Source organism: Microtus ochrogaster, chromosome 21 (assembly GCF_000317375.1).
Source record: "Microtus ochrogaster isolate Prairie Vole_2 chromosome 21, MicOch1.0, whole genome shotgun sequence".
Taxonomy (NCBI): Eukaryota; Metazoa; Chordata; class Mammalia; order Rodentia; family Cricetidae; genus Microtus; species Microtus ochrogaster.
The window spans coordinates 26,752,541-26,770,380 of record NC_022022.1 but is presented as its reverse complement, the minus strand read 5'-3'; the positions used below and the strand labels follow the sequence as shown (position 1 = coordinate 26,770,380).

Here is a 17,840-nt window from a genome sequence, read left to right as displayed (position 1 = left end):
GGAGGAGGAGGAGGAGGAGGAGGTAGTGGGGTGTGTTTAGAGAGAAAGGCATCAAGAGAAGGAAATGACATATTGAAGACAAAATCCTCCAACAAGCAGTTGAAAAGTTAAACTGCCCTCTGGGTATAGTGCTGCCCTCCTGTAATTCCAGTGTTTGAGAGGACAAAAATAGTTAGACTGCCAAATCTGAGGCTAGATTGACTGTGAGTGACAAGCCTGTCACATAGTGAGACCCAGTCACAAGAAAAAAAAATAATTATTAAGATTTTAGTGTCTCTAACTTAAGTAAGAAATCCTTTTTTTTTAAGTCACAAAAAAGGGAATCTGATAACGATTAAATACAGGAAATGTGAGGTGGACTTTTTTAGTTTGGGGAGGGGAGAAGGAAGAAAGCATTTGTATACTTTACAAATTGTATCAAAAATAGTGAGAGAACAGTAAGCTTGAACTTTTGAACTTTAGCTTACCCCACTTGTTGATAGAAAAAAAGAAAAAAAAACATGAAAAGAAGTCACCATGCTTTGGTCATTTTATAAAGCACTGTAGTGTTCAGTGTGTGTGTGGGGGTGTCTGTGTGTGTGAAGAGAGATCAAACCTGAATTGATCTTACACAGGATCCAGAGATGTGGATCAAAGATGAAGCACTTCCCTAGCAACCAAAAGCAAAGCCTAGGATTTAATCTTGAGCATCACAAAACAAAGACCTTGGCAGCTGGCTCCGTCTGGGCCAAGTACGGTAGCACATGCCTTTAATGCCCTAATTCTGGAGGCGGAGGCAGGTGGCTCTCTGAATTCGAGGCCAACTGGTCTACACAGCGAGTTCTAGGCCATCAACATAGAAATACAAACTGATTCAACCTTGAGTTCTAGGGTCAGCCTACCCAAGAGAAACCACAGCAATCGGGCCTATAAATAACAGGAAGGTAAAGCACTCGGCTATCACCAGAGCAGAGTCAAGGACCCTGGTGTTGGAATATCTGTAAATCACATTTTTTATTATGAACTCAGCGTCTCAGGTCTGGTCTAATGCCTAGAATAAAGCTTCCCGACTTGTGAATGTTTTGATAAAATCAACTCACACGCAGAAATCCACTGAAAGCTCTCACTCTCCGGAGGATCCCACTACTGCTAGCGCGTGACGCTGACGTGACAAACAAACAAAACAAAAACAAACAACACACGTTCAGGAAAGCTAAGCAAGTTACCCCAGGCCTCCACCCACCGCCCTCAACCAGCTGTCCTGGAGGACGGCCCCGCCCCTACCCAACGTTGGAGAAGATGATTGGACAAAGCGGAGAAGGGCACGCGTCTTAGCCAATTCGAAGAGCTCGACTTGCCCTACCCCCGGCCCTGACCTTCCAGCCACTCTGCTGGTCGCGTCTGCACCACCAGCGCTTAGAGAATGTCGTCGCCCGAGGACTCGCATCCTGCGGCTGGGGAGCAGCCGGGTGCTGGGCTGCACTTGCGGGCGGCGGGAGGCGCAATGCTGCTTTGCGGGCTGGCACTGCTGCTGGGCTGGGTCTGGCTGCGGCGGCAGCGCACATGCGGCATCCCTCCGGGGCCCGCACCCTGGCCGCTCGTGGGTAACATCGGGCACTTGCTGGTGCCCCGCTTCCTGCGGCTGCAGTTCTGGCTGGGCCAGGGCGGCCAGACCGACACCGTGGACTCGCACGTGCTCCTGGCCAAGCTGGCGGGCGTCTACGGCAACGTCTTCAGCTTGTTCATCGGTCACCAACTGGTGGTGGTCCTCAGCGACTTCCACAGCGTGCGCGAGGCGCTAGTGCAGCAGGCTGAAGTGTTCAGTGACCGCCCGCGGATGCCGCTCATCTCCATCATGACCAAAGAGAAGGGTGAGCATGCCGCGGGCTGAGGACCTGGGGCAGCAGGTGACCACCTGCGTCCTGCCCTGAGCGTGTGTGTGTGTGTGTGCGTGTGCGTGTGCGTGCGTGCGTGCGTGTGTGTGTATGGTGTGTGTGTTCGCGTGGTTTCTAGTGCGAGGTAAAAGTGGGAGACCCACCGGGAAAGTTAGGAATTGGGGGGCGGGGAAAGGTATACAAAAGTATGGAATCAGAGGCCACCCTCCTGGGACCCATCTCTCCCATATGAGGCCTCCTCACTCTTAGGTCTGTGACCCCAACATTCCTAAACTTTGGCCCTGTTAGAAAAGGGAAAAGAAAATTCTTTTCACCCAGTGAAGGGACTCTAGTTAGCCCAGCATGACAAATATGGCTCTGGTGAGCCTTGCCTTTTCCCACGTTCCCTCTGCTATCCTAAAAACTGTTAGATTATATTCCCAAAGCTAGCCACCAAGGGCCATTTTTTAACTTGGCCTCTTTCTTCTCCTGAGGCTGACTACCAAGTTCCAGCTATCAAAGTATCGAAGTTCAGCAATCAAAAGCCCCTTTGGCCACCTTAATTAATATGCCCAATCAAAATTAACCAGCTCATCCTAACACTGGGTTTTTCCTTTTACCTGTATACACTGCCATTTGCCTGCAGGCCAAATCTTCCTCCTCTCTATCCAGAGACACTCTTTTATCACTCAAGCACAAATACCCCTTACCCTCTCCTTTGCCCCTTTCTCCCATGTTCCATCACCTTCTCCCTCTTCATCTATCTCCTGTCCCTTATCTTTCTCTGTTCTCCGTCCCTCTGGGGTGAATAAGCCTTCCTTTGTGCTAAGAACTTGGTCTTGGGTTGTCTTGAACCAACTTCAAGGCCCCTCCATCCAGTGACTTTCAATTTGCAAAAGCACAACAAGCTATTTTTCCTTAAGAAAGTCCAGAAGCCAGCCAGGTGGTTGAACTCGCCTTTAATCCCAACACTTGGAAGGCAGAGAGAGGCAGGTGGATTTCAGTGAGTTCAAGGCCAGCCTGGTATGCAAAGCAAGTTCCAAAACAGCCAGGGCTGTTACACAGAGAAACATCTCGGAAAAACAAAACAAAACAAAACACCCTCTTCTGGTCTCAGTAGACACTAGGCACACACATAGTGTATAAACATACATTCAGGCAGAGCGTTCATAGACATAAAATAAAAACACATCTTTAAAAAGCAAATCCGTTCTCAAAGTCAAAGTTTTAGAATTTTATAAGAAGATGATGTATTTCTGAATTCCTGATAGGAAGTAGGAAGGGGTTTTTAGAACAAAACACAGAGCACAAATCACAAGAAAAAGGTTGTTAGACAGGCACAGTGACATACACCTATAGTCTCTAAGTTGGGAGGTTGAGATAGGAAGAGTTTCACAACTTCAAAACTAGTGTAGGTTTAAGTGACATCCTATCTTTAAAAAAATGTATACATGTGGACTGGAGAGATTGCTCAGTGGTTAGGAGCACTTCCTGCTCTTTCAGAGATCCTGGGTTCAGATCCAGCATCTGTGTCAGGTAGTTCACAGCCATCTGTAACTTCAGCTGCCTGGAAACCATGCCCTCTCTGGCTTCTGTGGGCACAAACACATGGCACACATAAACACACACGTGCACACACACACTAAATAAATAATTTTTAAAAAATTTACACATGGTGTCTTTAAATTTAAAGCTTATGCTTGTCAAAAATCACATGAAGGTTAATTATGCGTTTAAAATATATTGTAAGAAAATATCCACACAGTAATTGTGAATTGTGAACTAAGAAGCCCACACTGTCACAGAAATGCGAATGAAATCACAAGGAGATACATTTCAGCCCTCTAGTGGCAAAAAGCAAGAAATTACAAGTATCAAGTGATAGCAACTGCTTAACACAGATATTCATAGCCTTGTAGATGGAGCCTTGGCTCCATTCTGAATCTACTTATAGCAGGCATATGACAGTGTCTATTCATGTGAAGATATGTTGTGGGAGCTGCGGGCCTGCTTTTCGTCCTGCCCGGCTCCCACACGGCTAGCTTTACACCAGAAATAACAACACACAAACTGTATTCTTTTAAACATTGCTTGGCTCATTTTATCTAGCCTCTTCTCGGCTAACTCTCGCACCTGGACTAGCCCATTTCTAATAATGTGTGTAGCACCCCAAGGTGCGCTTACCGGGAAGATTCTAGCCTACGTCCATTCTGGGTCGGAGCTTCATCGCGTCTGCCCCAGAGAAGAGAGCTATCGAGTCTGAGCTCACTTCCTCTTCCTCCCAGCATTCTGTTCTGTTTACTCCACCCACCTATGTTCTAACCTATGGGGGCCAAGCAGTTTCTTTATTTTTTAACCAATGACCTTCCTCCATCAAAGATATCCATATTTTATGGCTCATCAATTTACCCTTAGTGATGTCTGTTAAGTTTGGAGGAAGTCCATATTCAACCATGCATTTGTCTACATAGATGTTTATATTGAAATGCTTCTCTTTTCCCGTTGCTGGGGATTGAACCCAGGGCACTGTGCATGGAAGTTCTGCACTGTACTACTGAGATAAACCCGCACTCTTGAAAGACACGTTATAGAGGCACTTTAAGAACTCAACCCCAGAACCAGGTCGGCGTTCCATCTACAGCACACCACATGCTAAGGACTCACAACGTGGTGTTGGTTTGAATGTGGACTGTCCCCCATGGGCTCACATGTTTCAACACTTGGTCATAGCTTGTGGTACTTAGGGCTTTACTGTTCCTTAGTCTGAGGCATTGGAATCCTTAACATGGCCATGCTCACGTCAGCAACGCACATTTGTTCAGGACCTCATCTGTTCCCCACAGGAAGGAACTCTGGCTAAGATGATAAAGGACATCATGGAAAGGAAAGAAAAGGGGAGGGGAGGAGAGGAGAAAGGGAGGTGCCTGCGGCCAGCCAACCAGCTAGCCGCCAGCCAGCCAAACATGGGCTAGGACCTACAGAATGAAAGAGAAGTAAAAAGCCCCAAAGCAAAATGTAGATGAAGAGAAACAGGTCAAGTGAGTTCTAAGAGCTAGTGGGACAAGCATAAGATAAGGCTGAGCATTCATCATTAACAACATGTCTCCGTGTCATGATTTGGGAGCTGGTTGGTGGTACAAAAGAAAGCCTGCTGCAAATACGGTTGCTTTTGGTTTGAAAGGTTTTCTAAACCTGAATCTACTGCACAGTAATTTTAGGCATAAAAACTCATTGCTTTTCATTTTACCAGAAGTTACAATAAATAACAACATTTAGCCAGTGACCCTTATTTAGACTCAGCGTTTATTGGAAACAAATGTCTTTAGAATGAAACCTGATCGGTTGTCTTCGTCCGCATATGAACTTTGGCCGAGAGACTTGAAAATACAGAATACACCCATGGCAGGTGCTGCTTGCCTTTCGCAGGCCCTGCCCTCTCACCGTCCTTTCTGTCCTCGGCAGGAATCGTGTTTGCACACTACGGCACCATCTGGAAACAGCAGAGGAAATTCTCCCACTCGACGCTCCGTCATTTTGGGCTGGGAAAGCTTAGCCTGGAGCCCAAGATTATTGAGGAGTTCAGGTATGTAAAAGAGGAAATGCAGAAACACGGAGACGCCCCCTTCAGCCCCTTCCCCATCATCAGCAACGCCGTCTCTAACATCATCTGTTCCCTGTGCTTCGGCCAGCGCTTCGGCTACACAAACAAGGAGTTTAAGAAGGTGCTGGATTTCATGTCTCGAGGGTTAGAAATCTGCTTGCACAGCCAGGTCTTCCTGATCAACATCTGCTCCTGGTTTTACTACCTTCCCTTTGGGCCATGGAAGGAACTAAGGCAGATCGAAAGGGACATCACCTGCTTCCTTAAAAACATCATCAAAGAGCACCAGGAGTCTCTGGATGCCAGCAACCCTCAGGACTTCATAGACATGTACCTCCTGCACGTGGACGAGGAGCGGAGAACCGGCAGCAGCACGAGCTTCAATGAGGATTACCTGTTCTACATCATTGGGGACCTCTTCGTTGCTGGCACCGACACCACAACCAACTCTTTGCTTTGGTGCCTGCTGTATATGTCAGTGAACCCGGACGTGCAAAGTAATTGATAGATTTGTTCTTTCCTCAGGGTAAAGGCAGGTAATTTAAACCAGGTAGCAACCTTTGTGATCCACTGGCTTTGGGCCCTCATGTTCTCAGGCTGGAAAACAAACACTTGGGTTTTATAGGAGCTTAAGATGTGAACAGTGAAGGCTCAAGTGTCTAGATAGACTCGTGCTGTGGCTTGCTCACCCCTGCCTCAATCTCCACAGTCCATTCCCTGTGAAACCTCTGAAAGTAAAGGAGTGTTGGAGATGCGGGGTGTCGTAGGGCTAAGCTAGTATCCATGGTCATCTGTGCCTTTTCAGCTTGCTTTGAAAATGGACATCACAGGCCCAAAAAAGTCAGGGAAAGTCACAGCTGGTCCTCCCACATCCACCCAGTGACAGCAAGTGGCAGTGGCAGCAAATCCTGGATGAGTAGGGGAGCATGGTGTGTTGGTTTCTACTTCAGCTGTAGCTGGTCACTACAAACCTAGTCACCTGAACACACCTGCATTTGTTCTAAGTTATCTCAGAAGTATGGTGTGTGCTTCCCTGGACTAAAGGCGGGGGTGTTGGCCAGGCTGTGTTGCCCTCTGGAGGCCCTAGAGGAAAATTCATCTCCTTGCTCTTTCCAGCTTGTTTGACTTGGTCCTCTTCATCTTCAGAGCCCCCAAAGCCGCAGCTCTCTGACCTTGCTTCCAGGTTCACATCTCCTTCTGACTTAATATTGTCTGGGGAAGACGATCTGATTTTAAAGCCCGTGCTACTTAGTAATGGGTTCGTGTTCTGAGACTGTGGTGTTAGGAGATGACTCTGCCATCACAGAGTACACTTAAACTAAGGTCACCATAGTGTCACCAGGCAGTATAACCTTATAGGACCACACTTGGGTATCCGGTCTGTGATTGACTGAAGTATTATTCCATGGAGTATAGCTGTACTTGGTTGGGGATACACTGGACAGCTCAGGATGTGTTCTCCATGTCTACATCTTTAGTTGGGTCTGTCTAGCCCCCTCTGCTACATGCTATCAGTGGGCTATGATTTGATGTATCCCACTGAGGTTTATGTGCTAGAAGTTTGGTCCTCCGTGGTGTCGTACTGAGGAGGTAGAACCCTGAGATACCTAGAGTGAGGTAGTTAGTCGCAGGAGCTTGAGGAAGCTTAGCCTGGAGACCAAGGTTTTTGAGGAGTCAAGTATATGAAGGAAGAACCGAAAAAAGCATGGCCGAATCCTTTCCCCGCGCATCTCTTGCATCCTCCAGCAGGCTAATGTCATTCTTATGGGGCCCTAGTTAGTTCCCGTGAGAGCGGGTAATTACAAAAGGAGCAGCCTTGGCCCCTGAGTCCCTCGGGATTCCTAGTTGCCATATGGCCACTCCCTCGCACATGGCTCTCTGCTGGCAACCAAAGAGGGGCTGCTGTTCTTGGGCTTGTGTCTTCCAGTACTGTGAGCTCAGTGTTTCTTTATAAAGCACCCACCTCCAAGTTTTCTGTTACAGAGCCTGAAAAGGGACCAAGACACCGTGGAAGGTGTCAAAGCCCCAGGAGGTGGAGTTGTGAAAGTTCTTCAAGGGTCCATGTTTTTCCTGCCATAGTTATCATGGCTCCCTGTTTTAACTAGCTATTGCTAAGCAACAGGTTGTTCCCAAACTTGGTGGCTTAAGACAGTAGCTTTGTTAATTTGTAAAGTTTTTGAGTCTCCAGAGTCCAGGCTGGTGAGGAGTACACATTTATGAACCCACGTTAGCCAGCTTTTCAGTGCTGCAACCAAGTGGGGTTGCTAATCAGCTGACAAGAGAGACATATTTCTGCTTGTGGTTTCTGAGGATTTAGTCTGTGGCCTGTTGACTCTGTTGCCAGGGGAACTGTGGTAAAGCAGTGCGTTGTGGAGGGGACTTTCCTCTGGGCAGATGTAGAAGACAAGGAAGGAAGTTCCAGGGTTGCACCCCCTGGACCTAAATCTTTCCAGGAGGTCCTCCCTCTTAATGACACCACTGTGGGGGGACAGACCTGCAACCACAGGCTTTTGTGGGATGACCTCAACTATGGCAGACCCATGGGTAGGGTTCCTTGTATATTTTGAACATTCACATGCTGTTACAGCTTAGAGAGTCACATGGTCACGTGAGACCTCTGAGTCCAGAATGCTGTGTCTGTTGCCCACTCTGTTCTGCAGAGCCCCAACCCCAGTGGCTTCTTGTCCCTACCAGTCCTGAGTGAGGTCATCATTGGCCACTGATCCCTTGCTGGGTAAAGTTCACCTAACAGTGCTGACTCAGGTCTCCCAGGCTTATCTGTGCTCTGTTCTTTTTCTTTTTGCATAGAAAAGGTCCATGAAGAAATCGAAAGGGTCATTGGTTGTGACCGCCTTCCTTCCCTCACAGACAAGGCCCAGATGCCATACACAGAAGCCACCATCATGGAGGTGCAGAGGTTGTCCATGGCGGTGCCCCTTGCCATTCCTCATATGACTTCAGAGAAAACAGGCAAGTTAGGAGCCTGCCTTCTCTGCCCGTCCCTGAGGGCCTGCAGAATGTGGGGAGGGGTGTGGTCACAGCCGAACTAGCTCTCTGTGTCTCAGGCTGGGAGATCCAGAGACTGTTGTGACCCTTAACCGTCATCATTGGTGCGGGCCTTGTAGTCATTACCAGGAGCCCTCTGGCCTCGGGTGCCCGTGTACTTGCACTAGCAAAACATAATGTCATTCTTCACATCAGCTGTTGGTGCAAAAGCCCCTCTAGTTGTTCCCAAATTAGCTCACTTTGTTTTTAAAAATTCTACAACCAAAGTGTACTTATTTAAAAAACCGGAATGTCCCAGTCTGACACTCCCCAGTATAACTGAGGGCGCCACACACCTGTAGTCCCAGAGAGGCTGCAGCAGGAGAATTGGGACTTCAGGGGTGGCTCTGTTTCAGAGAAACAGGGACAGGTTGATGGCGAGGACAGCGTTTAAGGCATCTCGAGATAGCCCAGTAGTCAAATTAGACCCAGTGTAGAACCCAATCCCTGTGGGGTCTTGGTCAGCTTGCAGCTGGTGATCGTGGGGGTTGAGCTGCCTGCAGATCTGTTTTCATAGTGTGCCCTCCCCATCATGTTGTTGTGTGGCCAGAAACGCCTGTAAGCTCTTCCACTCTGTGCTGCGTAGTTTTATGTCAGCCTGACACAAGCTAAGGTCATCTGAGAGGGGCAACCTGAATTTAAAAAATGCTTCCAGAATATCGGGCTGAAGGGCAGAGGTTCCCAACCTTCCTCATGCGGTGACCCTTCATTACAGTTGCTCATGTGGTGACCTCAGCCGTAAGATTATTTTCATTGCTACGTCATAACTGTAATTTGCTACTGTTAGGAATCGTAAAGTCTGATATTTCTGATGGTCTTAGGCAACCCCTGTGAAAGGGTCATTTGACGGCCCCCCAAAGGGGTCTTGACCCGCAGGTTGCTTTGGTCATACTATATTACATTATGGTACTAGTAACCCTGATTTAGACACATTCTGAGTAGATCTTAAGAGTATATAAATCATGGGGGAAGCTTACCTGAATGTCCTATTAGTGTTTTCTTGATTATAAGTTTTTATGGCCTGACTTGGTTCATAGGGCCTGCCTTGATTCAGCACCTAGCCCCGCCCCTCCTATCTCAGACTGGTTTGGGAGTAGACAGAGAGAAAGTGCTGGTTGATAAGACTTACCTCTCCCCTCAAGAACCTCAGAATTTGGTCTCTGCCAATAGTAGTTAAGTCAACGAATAGTTCCACTCTTGAAACAGTGATGTTGAAGAAGAGGAATAGTGAGAGCAAGTGTGGTGCTGACTTCTGTTTGTTGTCTGCAGTCCTCCAAGGATACACTATTCCTAAAGGCACCGTGGTCATTCCCAACCTGTGGTCAGTGCACAGAGACCCAGCCATTTGGGAGAAGCCAGATGACTTCTGTCCTGATCGATTTCTGGATGACCAGGGACAACTTCTGAAAAGAGAAACTTTTATTCCTTTTGGGATAGGTCAGTTAAACCTTGGTTTTTAACTTCATCATTGCATGTGTGTTTGTGTGTGTGTGTGCATGTGTGCGTGCGTGCATGCACGCATGTGTACACACACATGTTTGAGGTGTGTATTCGTAGGTATAGAAAGCAGAAGACAACTTGCAGAACTTGGTTCATGCCTACTGAGTTGTTTTGCTGACCCAACTTTTTTTCTTCAAAAAATAAAAATGAAAGTTAGAAGTATGGACAGAGGTAACTCAGTGGCGGAGTGCTCGCATTGCCTTGCCTGTCTGAGCCCCTCGCTTCCATCCCCAGGAGAGGAAGAAGAAAGGAGGAGGGAGTTGGGCTTAATCTTTACGACTAGAAATCTTTCTTCTCGTGCTGTGTAGGCTCTTTGGGGCCTTAGAAGTATGGGAAGTTAACGGACTATTGGAGTTAAGCACAACTTTTTTTTTTCTCTTTTTTTTTTTTGGTTTTTCAAGACAGGGTTTCTCTGTGGCTTTGGAGCCTGTCCTGGAACTAGCTCTGTAGACCAGGCTGGTCTCGAACTTACAGAGATCCTCCTGCCTCTGCCTCCCGAGTGCTGGGATTAAAGGCGTGCACCACCATCGCCTGGCTAAGCACAACTTTTTAAAATTACATTTTATTCGCATATTGTGTGTGTGTGTGTGTGTGTGTGTGTGTGTGTGTGTGTACATGCGTGTGGTGGAGAGGGAGACAAATGTCTCAGCACTCACCAAAGGACAACTCGAAACAGCCAGCTCTCTTTCACTATGGGGGCCACAGGAATTGAATTTGGGTTGTCAGGTCTTGGTTTTCAGGGCTCTGGTGTCAGCAAGTGCTTCTCCCATGTCTTAGGCCTGAGAACAAACAGGCCCTAGTCTTCTAGGCTTGCGTGAGAGCTTCTCTACCCTCAGGTCTTTCTTTGGGTTCCTGGATTGAGGCACACAAGTCCTTTCTGTGGAAATGAAAGGGTCTAGAAACTTTCATCTTATTTCCCTCTTGGTCCTGCAGGTGACAGGGAAGGTGAGCGGCAGGGCAACTCCCACGTCCCCTCGTGGGATCCGTGGCTAGGAGGACAGTGGTGAACGGCTGTGTGGGTAGATAAACTGAAGGAGACTGGGGTTGATGTGGCGATTTTACTTTAAAACTCCACCAACTCAGGTCAGACACCTGCTTCAAATGCACAGGGCTGTATCATAACTGCCCCTTCTCCGATCTCACTTTTAGGGAAGCGGGTGTGTATGGGAGAGCAGCTGGCAAAGATGGAGTTGTTCCTGATGTTCGTGAGCATGATGCAGAGCTTCACCTTTGCCCTACCCGCGGGCTCTGAGAAGCCCATCATGACTGGAAGATTCGGTCTGACGCTAACCCCCCACCCATTTAATGTAACCGTCTCAAAGAGATGAAGGTGCCCCTGAGAAGAGAGGAGGGGACAACAACCAAATCCGTGTCCTAGACAGTCTTCTGTGCTGTTGAGCGTGGGCCCAGCGACTCAGGACAGCCAAGAGGGCTGGGCGCCGCACCACGGATGCCTCCTGCCTAGTGGGACGCGTGGATGATGGATCTGGTTGTGCAGAGTCCATCAGGAGCAGATCTCATCTCAGCCCCCATAATCCCACGGTAAAATGAGGGTAATGAAATTTCTCATGGCTTCTCTGCTGTCAGCAGATGCTGGACAGTTCTGGAGTAGATCTGCCTTCAGGCCTTTCAGGGTCCTGACATGGAAGTGTGTTCAGCATGGACACTTGGTCAGAAAGGGATGCAGGCCTAGCTTATATTGAGGTAGAAGTTTTTCTTTTTAATTTTTTTTCTTTTTAGCATAGGGTCTATGTCAGTTTCCTTGGGCTTGTCTTATGAGGATCTTTTGGGTTTAGGGCTGGGTTCTTTATTTTTTATAAAGCTAGTATGAAATGTCCCCTTGCTCCATGTGATGAGGAAAAAGAGAATCATTCTCTTGACGTCATTGTCTACCTATGTGTCTGCTGTCTGTAACCACAGAAGCTGAGAGCCTGGTACACAGCTCAGGTCCCCTCTGCTTAGCAGCTGTGCAGCTCTGTCTTGGCCTGGGCTCTGGATGCTGGGCTGGGAAACTGAGTCATGGAATTGTGGGATTGATCAAGAAGCGATGTCTCATCTAAATGATTCTGAACCCTCCTCTCCTGTTGTGTTACCAGCCATAGTGGGACTAACTTGAATACTCTCCACGAAGAGAAGCCATTTCTTCATAGGGTGGCCTCTAATGATCCTTCAGGTTCCTCGAGAAAATGTGGGAATGGCTTTATGACACTGTGGATGACTGTGGCCTTCTGCTGCTGGGGGTAAAGGGGAGCAGGGGCAAAGCCATCCGTCATAGTCAACAGTGTGCAGCTCCGTGTGCCCGAGTCTGGCCTTTCCCTCAGGTCTCCTACAGCACTGTGGAAGGAACCGTGATGATATGAGCGTTTCTTAGAGCGGCACCGTATGAACGTTTTCTTTGTGTGCAGTCCTCAAGCCAAGGGAGCTGAGGCTTTACAGTGATAAGGCCCGTGATGATAAAACACCCTCACTGGTCTCTAAGACACTTGAACTATGACTGGAAAGCACTCTCTGAGCCCTTCTCAGTATTGACCCCACGTGGTCCTGAAGCTGCGTCCTTGGTTACCATGTCCCTCTTCATCCCGGTGGACTCCCCTGGGGCCAGGCTCCACACTGCTGCCTCCTCCTCCCTGTGCCTTATTCTTGGCAGACGCCCAGGCACCTTGGGAGTGAGTTGGGGAAGGTGCTTGAGGGGAGAGCCCATCTGTGTGTTTACGGCTGTCCTTTAGGAGAGTTTTAAATTGCAGGGTAATTTCGCCCTACCTGTTTAAGCCAGTGTTTAAAAATTCACTAGGCTTTTTGTATCATAAAGTAACCATGTTAGCAAATGTCGAACGATGCCTCAACCGCTAAAACCTAATACAGAATGAAGGCTTCCAACATCTTCCACAGCCGGCTCGCCCAGGTACCCAGGCAGACCCCCGATGCTTACCGAGGGGAAATGCCAGCTGCTGAATAAAAACCTACAAGTGAAAAGGAAAAGGTGGAATATTGTATAACTGAGTATTGATTAATTTTTGATTCTTCATTTATATTATCCACCGTAATGTTTTCCTTTTTGTAAGTTATAGGCACTTTCAAAATAGGTGCAGGAAGTGCAGGCTAATCTTTAGGTGCCCTGAAGACTGTTTCAGGTCAGCACACTGAGTTTGGAGGGATGGAGTGAGGCTGTACACCATATGGATAAGATGGCACACGGATGGGCATGCTGTCTGTACCTTGACCAGGATAGCTTGTCCTGATCTGAGACTCATGTGCTTTTAAACCTTGACACTCACAAGGTCCTTACTCTCTCGACTCATGTGTATTTCTGGACCTCCTACCCAAAGACTTCATATAGTACTTGAAAAAACTTCTACCTTCTATGGGATGATGTCAGAGTCCTGTGTTTATCCAGCAGTTTAATACCGTGCCTCACGCTGTAGTGCTCTGAAAATCCCTTATACACTTTGCCACAGGTGGACTGTGCTTTTCCCGAATCTACCGATATTTTATGCACTTCCTGTTTCATCTGAAATGTGAAAATGACCTTAGTTTTCGGGGTCTAACAAGGTCTAGACCTCATCTTCAATGGCGCTCTTATTAAACCTTTAATTTTAAGGACACGGTGTCATGTCTGGTTTGTGTTTGCTTATTTTTAGTTGCTTAGAAATTTTTGTTGTTTTTACCAAATTTTAGTCAAAAAGGAAGAGGAAACAGACCTAGGGGGGGGGGGGACACAAAGTAGTACAAACCTGGCCTTTACACAGGAGGGTAACTTATTTTAAAATATTCCCTCAGAAGACCTGGTATACAGAGATGTCCAGGCAAAACACATTTTCTGTAATTTATTTGATTGTGTGAGTGTTTTGCCTGATGTGCACCTATGCACTGCACACATGCTTAGTGTCCACGGGGGCGAGAAGATGTCATCCCCTGGGACTGGGGTTACGGATATTTGTGAGCTGCCTTGTGGGTGCTGGGAACTGAACCTGGGTCCCTTGTAAGAGCAACAAGTACTTTTTAACTGCCGAGCCAAATTTTCTTAAGTCTCCCACCAAACCCCTACACAGATTAGAGAAGGTTGTATCTTGTGTAAACCTGTTGTGGCAAATTCCTGGTGCGTGTCTCTAGAGGTTAGCTAGCGATATCAACAAGATTATTGTGTCTGTTGACTGGGATGAATGGTGTGTGCACATCTGCAGTGCTGTGTAGGCGGACGTTTCTGTCCCACCCTGCCCCACAGCCATTTACTTCCAAATAAACACACAGGCTTTTATTAATTATAAATTGTCTGGCCTATTGTTTGGGCTTATTATTAACTACCTCTTAAAACATAAATTAACCCATAATTCTTATTTATGTTTAGCAATGTGGCTTGGTACATCTTCTTAGTAAGGCATTTTCATCTGCTTCCTCTGTTTCTGGATGATGACTGTGTCTCTGCCTTCCCCTCTTTCCAGACTTCTGTTTTCCCTGCCTATATTTCCTGCCTGGTTACTGGCACGTTTGGTTTCCCTGCCTATACTTGGTTTGGTTTCTCTGCCTGTACTTCCTGCCTGGTTATTGGCACGTGGCAGAATGAAGACTAACAGGTTAATGTAAGTTATAAGAGCTAGTTGGGAACAAGCCTAAACTGAAGGCCAAACTTTCACAATTAATAATAAGTCTCTTTTCTTTTATTTGGGAGTTGGTAGTCCAAGAAAGTCTGCTTACAACTTTAGCAGTCTAAATAATGTGGTACTTGCAAGTCAGTCATGATGACTCTTGTCTACAATTACAAGTCTCCAGAGGCTGAGGCTGAAGGATTGCTGTGAGTTCAGGCCAGGCGGGCTTACAGTCTGAGACACTGTATTACATAAACCAGACACACACACAGCAGGACCAATACCTCCTGTTCTCAGACATATGTTAAAATGAAAAAGTTACCTCAGGGGCTAGCAGGAGGGCTCAGCGCTCCCTGTCAAACCTGAGGACCTGAATTCAATCCCTGGATCTCACCGTAGAAGGGGAAACCACCACCGTCCAGCTCTTAAATTTTTTTTAAAATGTGGGTGCTAGGAATCTGAACCCAGGTCCTAAAGCTTGTATTAGCAAGCACTTTACCAAATGAGCCATCTTCCAACTCCCACTGAGGTAACTTTGAATATACTACCCAGTTAATTTTGTTATTATTACTGTAGGGAGGAGGGTAAATACAGTCACCAGCATGCCATTGTGTGTATGTGGAGATCATGAAATAAGTATGGAGAGCTGGTTTCTCCTACTATTTTCTGTTCAATAGTGGCTAAATTCCTTTATCCAGGCTTCAGCTTCCCTGATCATGAAAGGATTCTACTGCATGGGATTCTCATGAGGATTTAATAAATTAACTCACCTGAAGCACCTAGAACAATGGCAAACATATTAAAGGACTGAATATGTGTTGGCTGCTTCCCTGTGCAACCATTTAACATACGGGAGTATGTAGAAATTGCTTCAGGGCCAGCAAGATGACTCGGAGGGTAGAGAGTCTTGTTATCAAACCTGACACCCTGAGTTTGATCTTCCTACATGAGTGATCATGGCTGATCCTGGAGAAAACCAGCGTCTGTAAGTTGTCACAAGATCTCCACGTGTGAGCCATGGTATGTCTGCATACACGGAATAAATGCCGAAAAATCAAAGTCAATAAAAATCACTCAGAAAGATGACTAGTTATTGCTGTAGTTCAGAAGACTGAGTTAATGGTTCACTTTGGAAGCATAAAACTTGGTCCATGGAAACCCTAAGAAAACAAATTCAGAGTTTCATTTGCGAAGGCATAGTCCACAGGTCCTTTCCCCTTCGGGTCATAAAGAATTCACATTGTACCATCCTCGCTGGCCTATTTGGTGATTTGTAGCTTCTTGAGCAAATGTGCTAGAAATAGAATGGCTGAGAGCAGCCCATTCTCAGCAATTCAGATGTCCTATTTTCTGTAGAATAGGAAAATCCTGATGTACAAATCCCCATCCACATACACAGGTGAGATACACAAGGGCCTGAAGCATTTAATCCAGACTGCATCGACCTAACCATACATGTCATTTTGCTGACCCAGCATTTTCTGTAAACATTCACTTTAAGTGGTTTTTTTTTTAATTACTATTATTAAATCACTTTGTTCCCGAAAGAACAATGTTTTAGACTTTTTGGACTTGGATTTTAACTTGCAAGTTGGAAAGGCCACTGTCCTTTGGGATGGAGAGAGAGGTTTTCCAAGTGGCTGGCTCAAGGGCAACAGCTGGCATAAGAAAATTTGAGACACCTATTTGAAGTCAGTCATGTTGAAGAAATACCTGTAAAAATATCCGGTAGTGTTTCTCGAAACCTTGGCTGACCTGTCTGCCATACGAAGGATGTTTTCCGTGGGATGTGCAAACAGAGGACTATGACCTCAAACTGATTTCGACCCTTTACCATGCAAATCATTATGTGCGTGAAATCTCAGGCAATGTCATCCATCATGGGTTCTTCAGTAAGTGAACCTGCGATTGGCTGTCCTGAGCTCTGCTGCTCTGCCATTCCAAGGAGCCACAACTCTTTAGTTCCTGATAGAGGAAACCTAAAACTCATCCAACAAGAATGGCAGTATAATTCCCATTCATTCCCAGAAGCCAGAGGACATTAACCTTCCATAAACCGAGGGAAAATTACAACTTGTTCAGTGAATTCCCCTACCCCCCCCCCGCCCACAACCATCAATGCTCTTGGTTGTTATCAAATCCTGCCTGTCTGTGTATGTGCCAAGGGAAGGCTCTCTGCCCAGCCACCTCCACTTTGGTAGGGCACTGGGCCTACTACCTGCTTTTGCGTTCTCTTCTAATGCACGTACTGAAACCTAATGGAGGAACATTGGCCAAGGGTCTTTGTGAGATGACTGGGTTGGTGATTTAGAAAAGATCCCCAGGGAGCTAGCTCCTTGTGGAGCAGTGGCCCTCAACCTTCCTATTGCTGCGACCCTTCAATACAGTTCTTCATGTTGTGGTGATTTCCCAACCATAATATTTTTCATTGTTACTTCATAACTGCAATTTTGCTATACTGTTATGAATCATAATGTAGATATTTTTGGAACCAGAAGGGGTAGTGACCCACAAGTTGAGAACCACCGCTCTAGAGAACCAGAACCGACATTATGCATGTCATGAGATGGGATTGATTAGACCGGCTTGCACGATTGGGGCTTGAGAGTCGCTCAGTGGTTCTGACCAGAGCTCTGCTGGAAAGAGGCACTCACCAGCAGGAGGAGAAGGCAGGCAGGCAAACATTCTAATATTTTTTCAGTTTATATCTAGTATAACCCACACCCATCAAAGGTGCTGTTCACTCCAGGAGGACATCTCCCCTCAGTAACCCTTCTTGGAAATGCTCCCACAGACCCTTCCAGAGGGGTTCTATTTGATAATACCCTGACTTGGAGTTTTCTTGGTCCCAGGAGAAATTTGGGGATTTTCTTCTAGCTGCACAAATGGAGTAAGACACATTTACCTTTCTTTCCTAAGGAAAAGCAAGCAGAGATCTGAAATGGGCCATATGTCAGGCATGAGGTCCACGTGGTATTATAACACAAATGTCATCTGTGAATGTACTGTAGGACGGGAGAGATGGCTCAGTGGTTAGGAGCCCTGACTGCTCGTCCAGAGGAGCCGAGCCTGATTCTCAGCACCCACATGGCAGCTCACAACAGCCTGTAACTCTTGATTTGGGGGATCTGATGCCCTTTTCTGACCTCCTTGCATATTGCGCATAGAGCACAGATATACACTGAAGAGAAGAGAGAAGGAAGAAAGAAAGAAAGAAAGAAAGAAAGAGAGAGAGAGAGGGAGGGAGGGAGGGAGGGA

At 46.8% G+C, this 17,840-nt stretch overlaps 1 protein-coding gene across 1 annotated transcript; it reads left to right on the top strand.

The window, feature by feature from the left end:
- The first annotated feature begins 1,386 nt into the window (after nt 1–1,386).
- On the top strand, nt 1,387–13,588 carry LOC101989486 (cytochrome P450 2U1). Its single transcript, XM_005357294.2, has 5 exons — nt 1,387–1,850; nt 5,316–5,951; nt 8,263–8,424; nt 9,769–9,936; nt 11,149–13,588. Exons 1-5 carry the CDS (start codon nt 1,403–1,405, stop codon nt 11,325–11,327), a joined length of 1,593 nt encoding a protein of 530 aa, XP_005357351.1. The 5' UTR covers nt 1,387–1,402; the 3' UTR covers nt 11,328–13,588.
- The last annotated feature ends 4,252 nt before the right edge of the window (nt 13,589–17,840 follow it).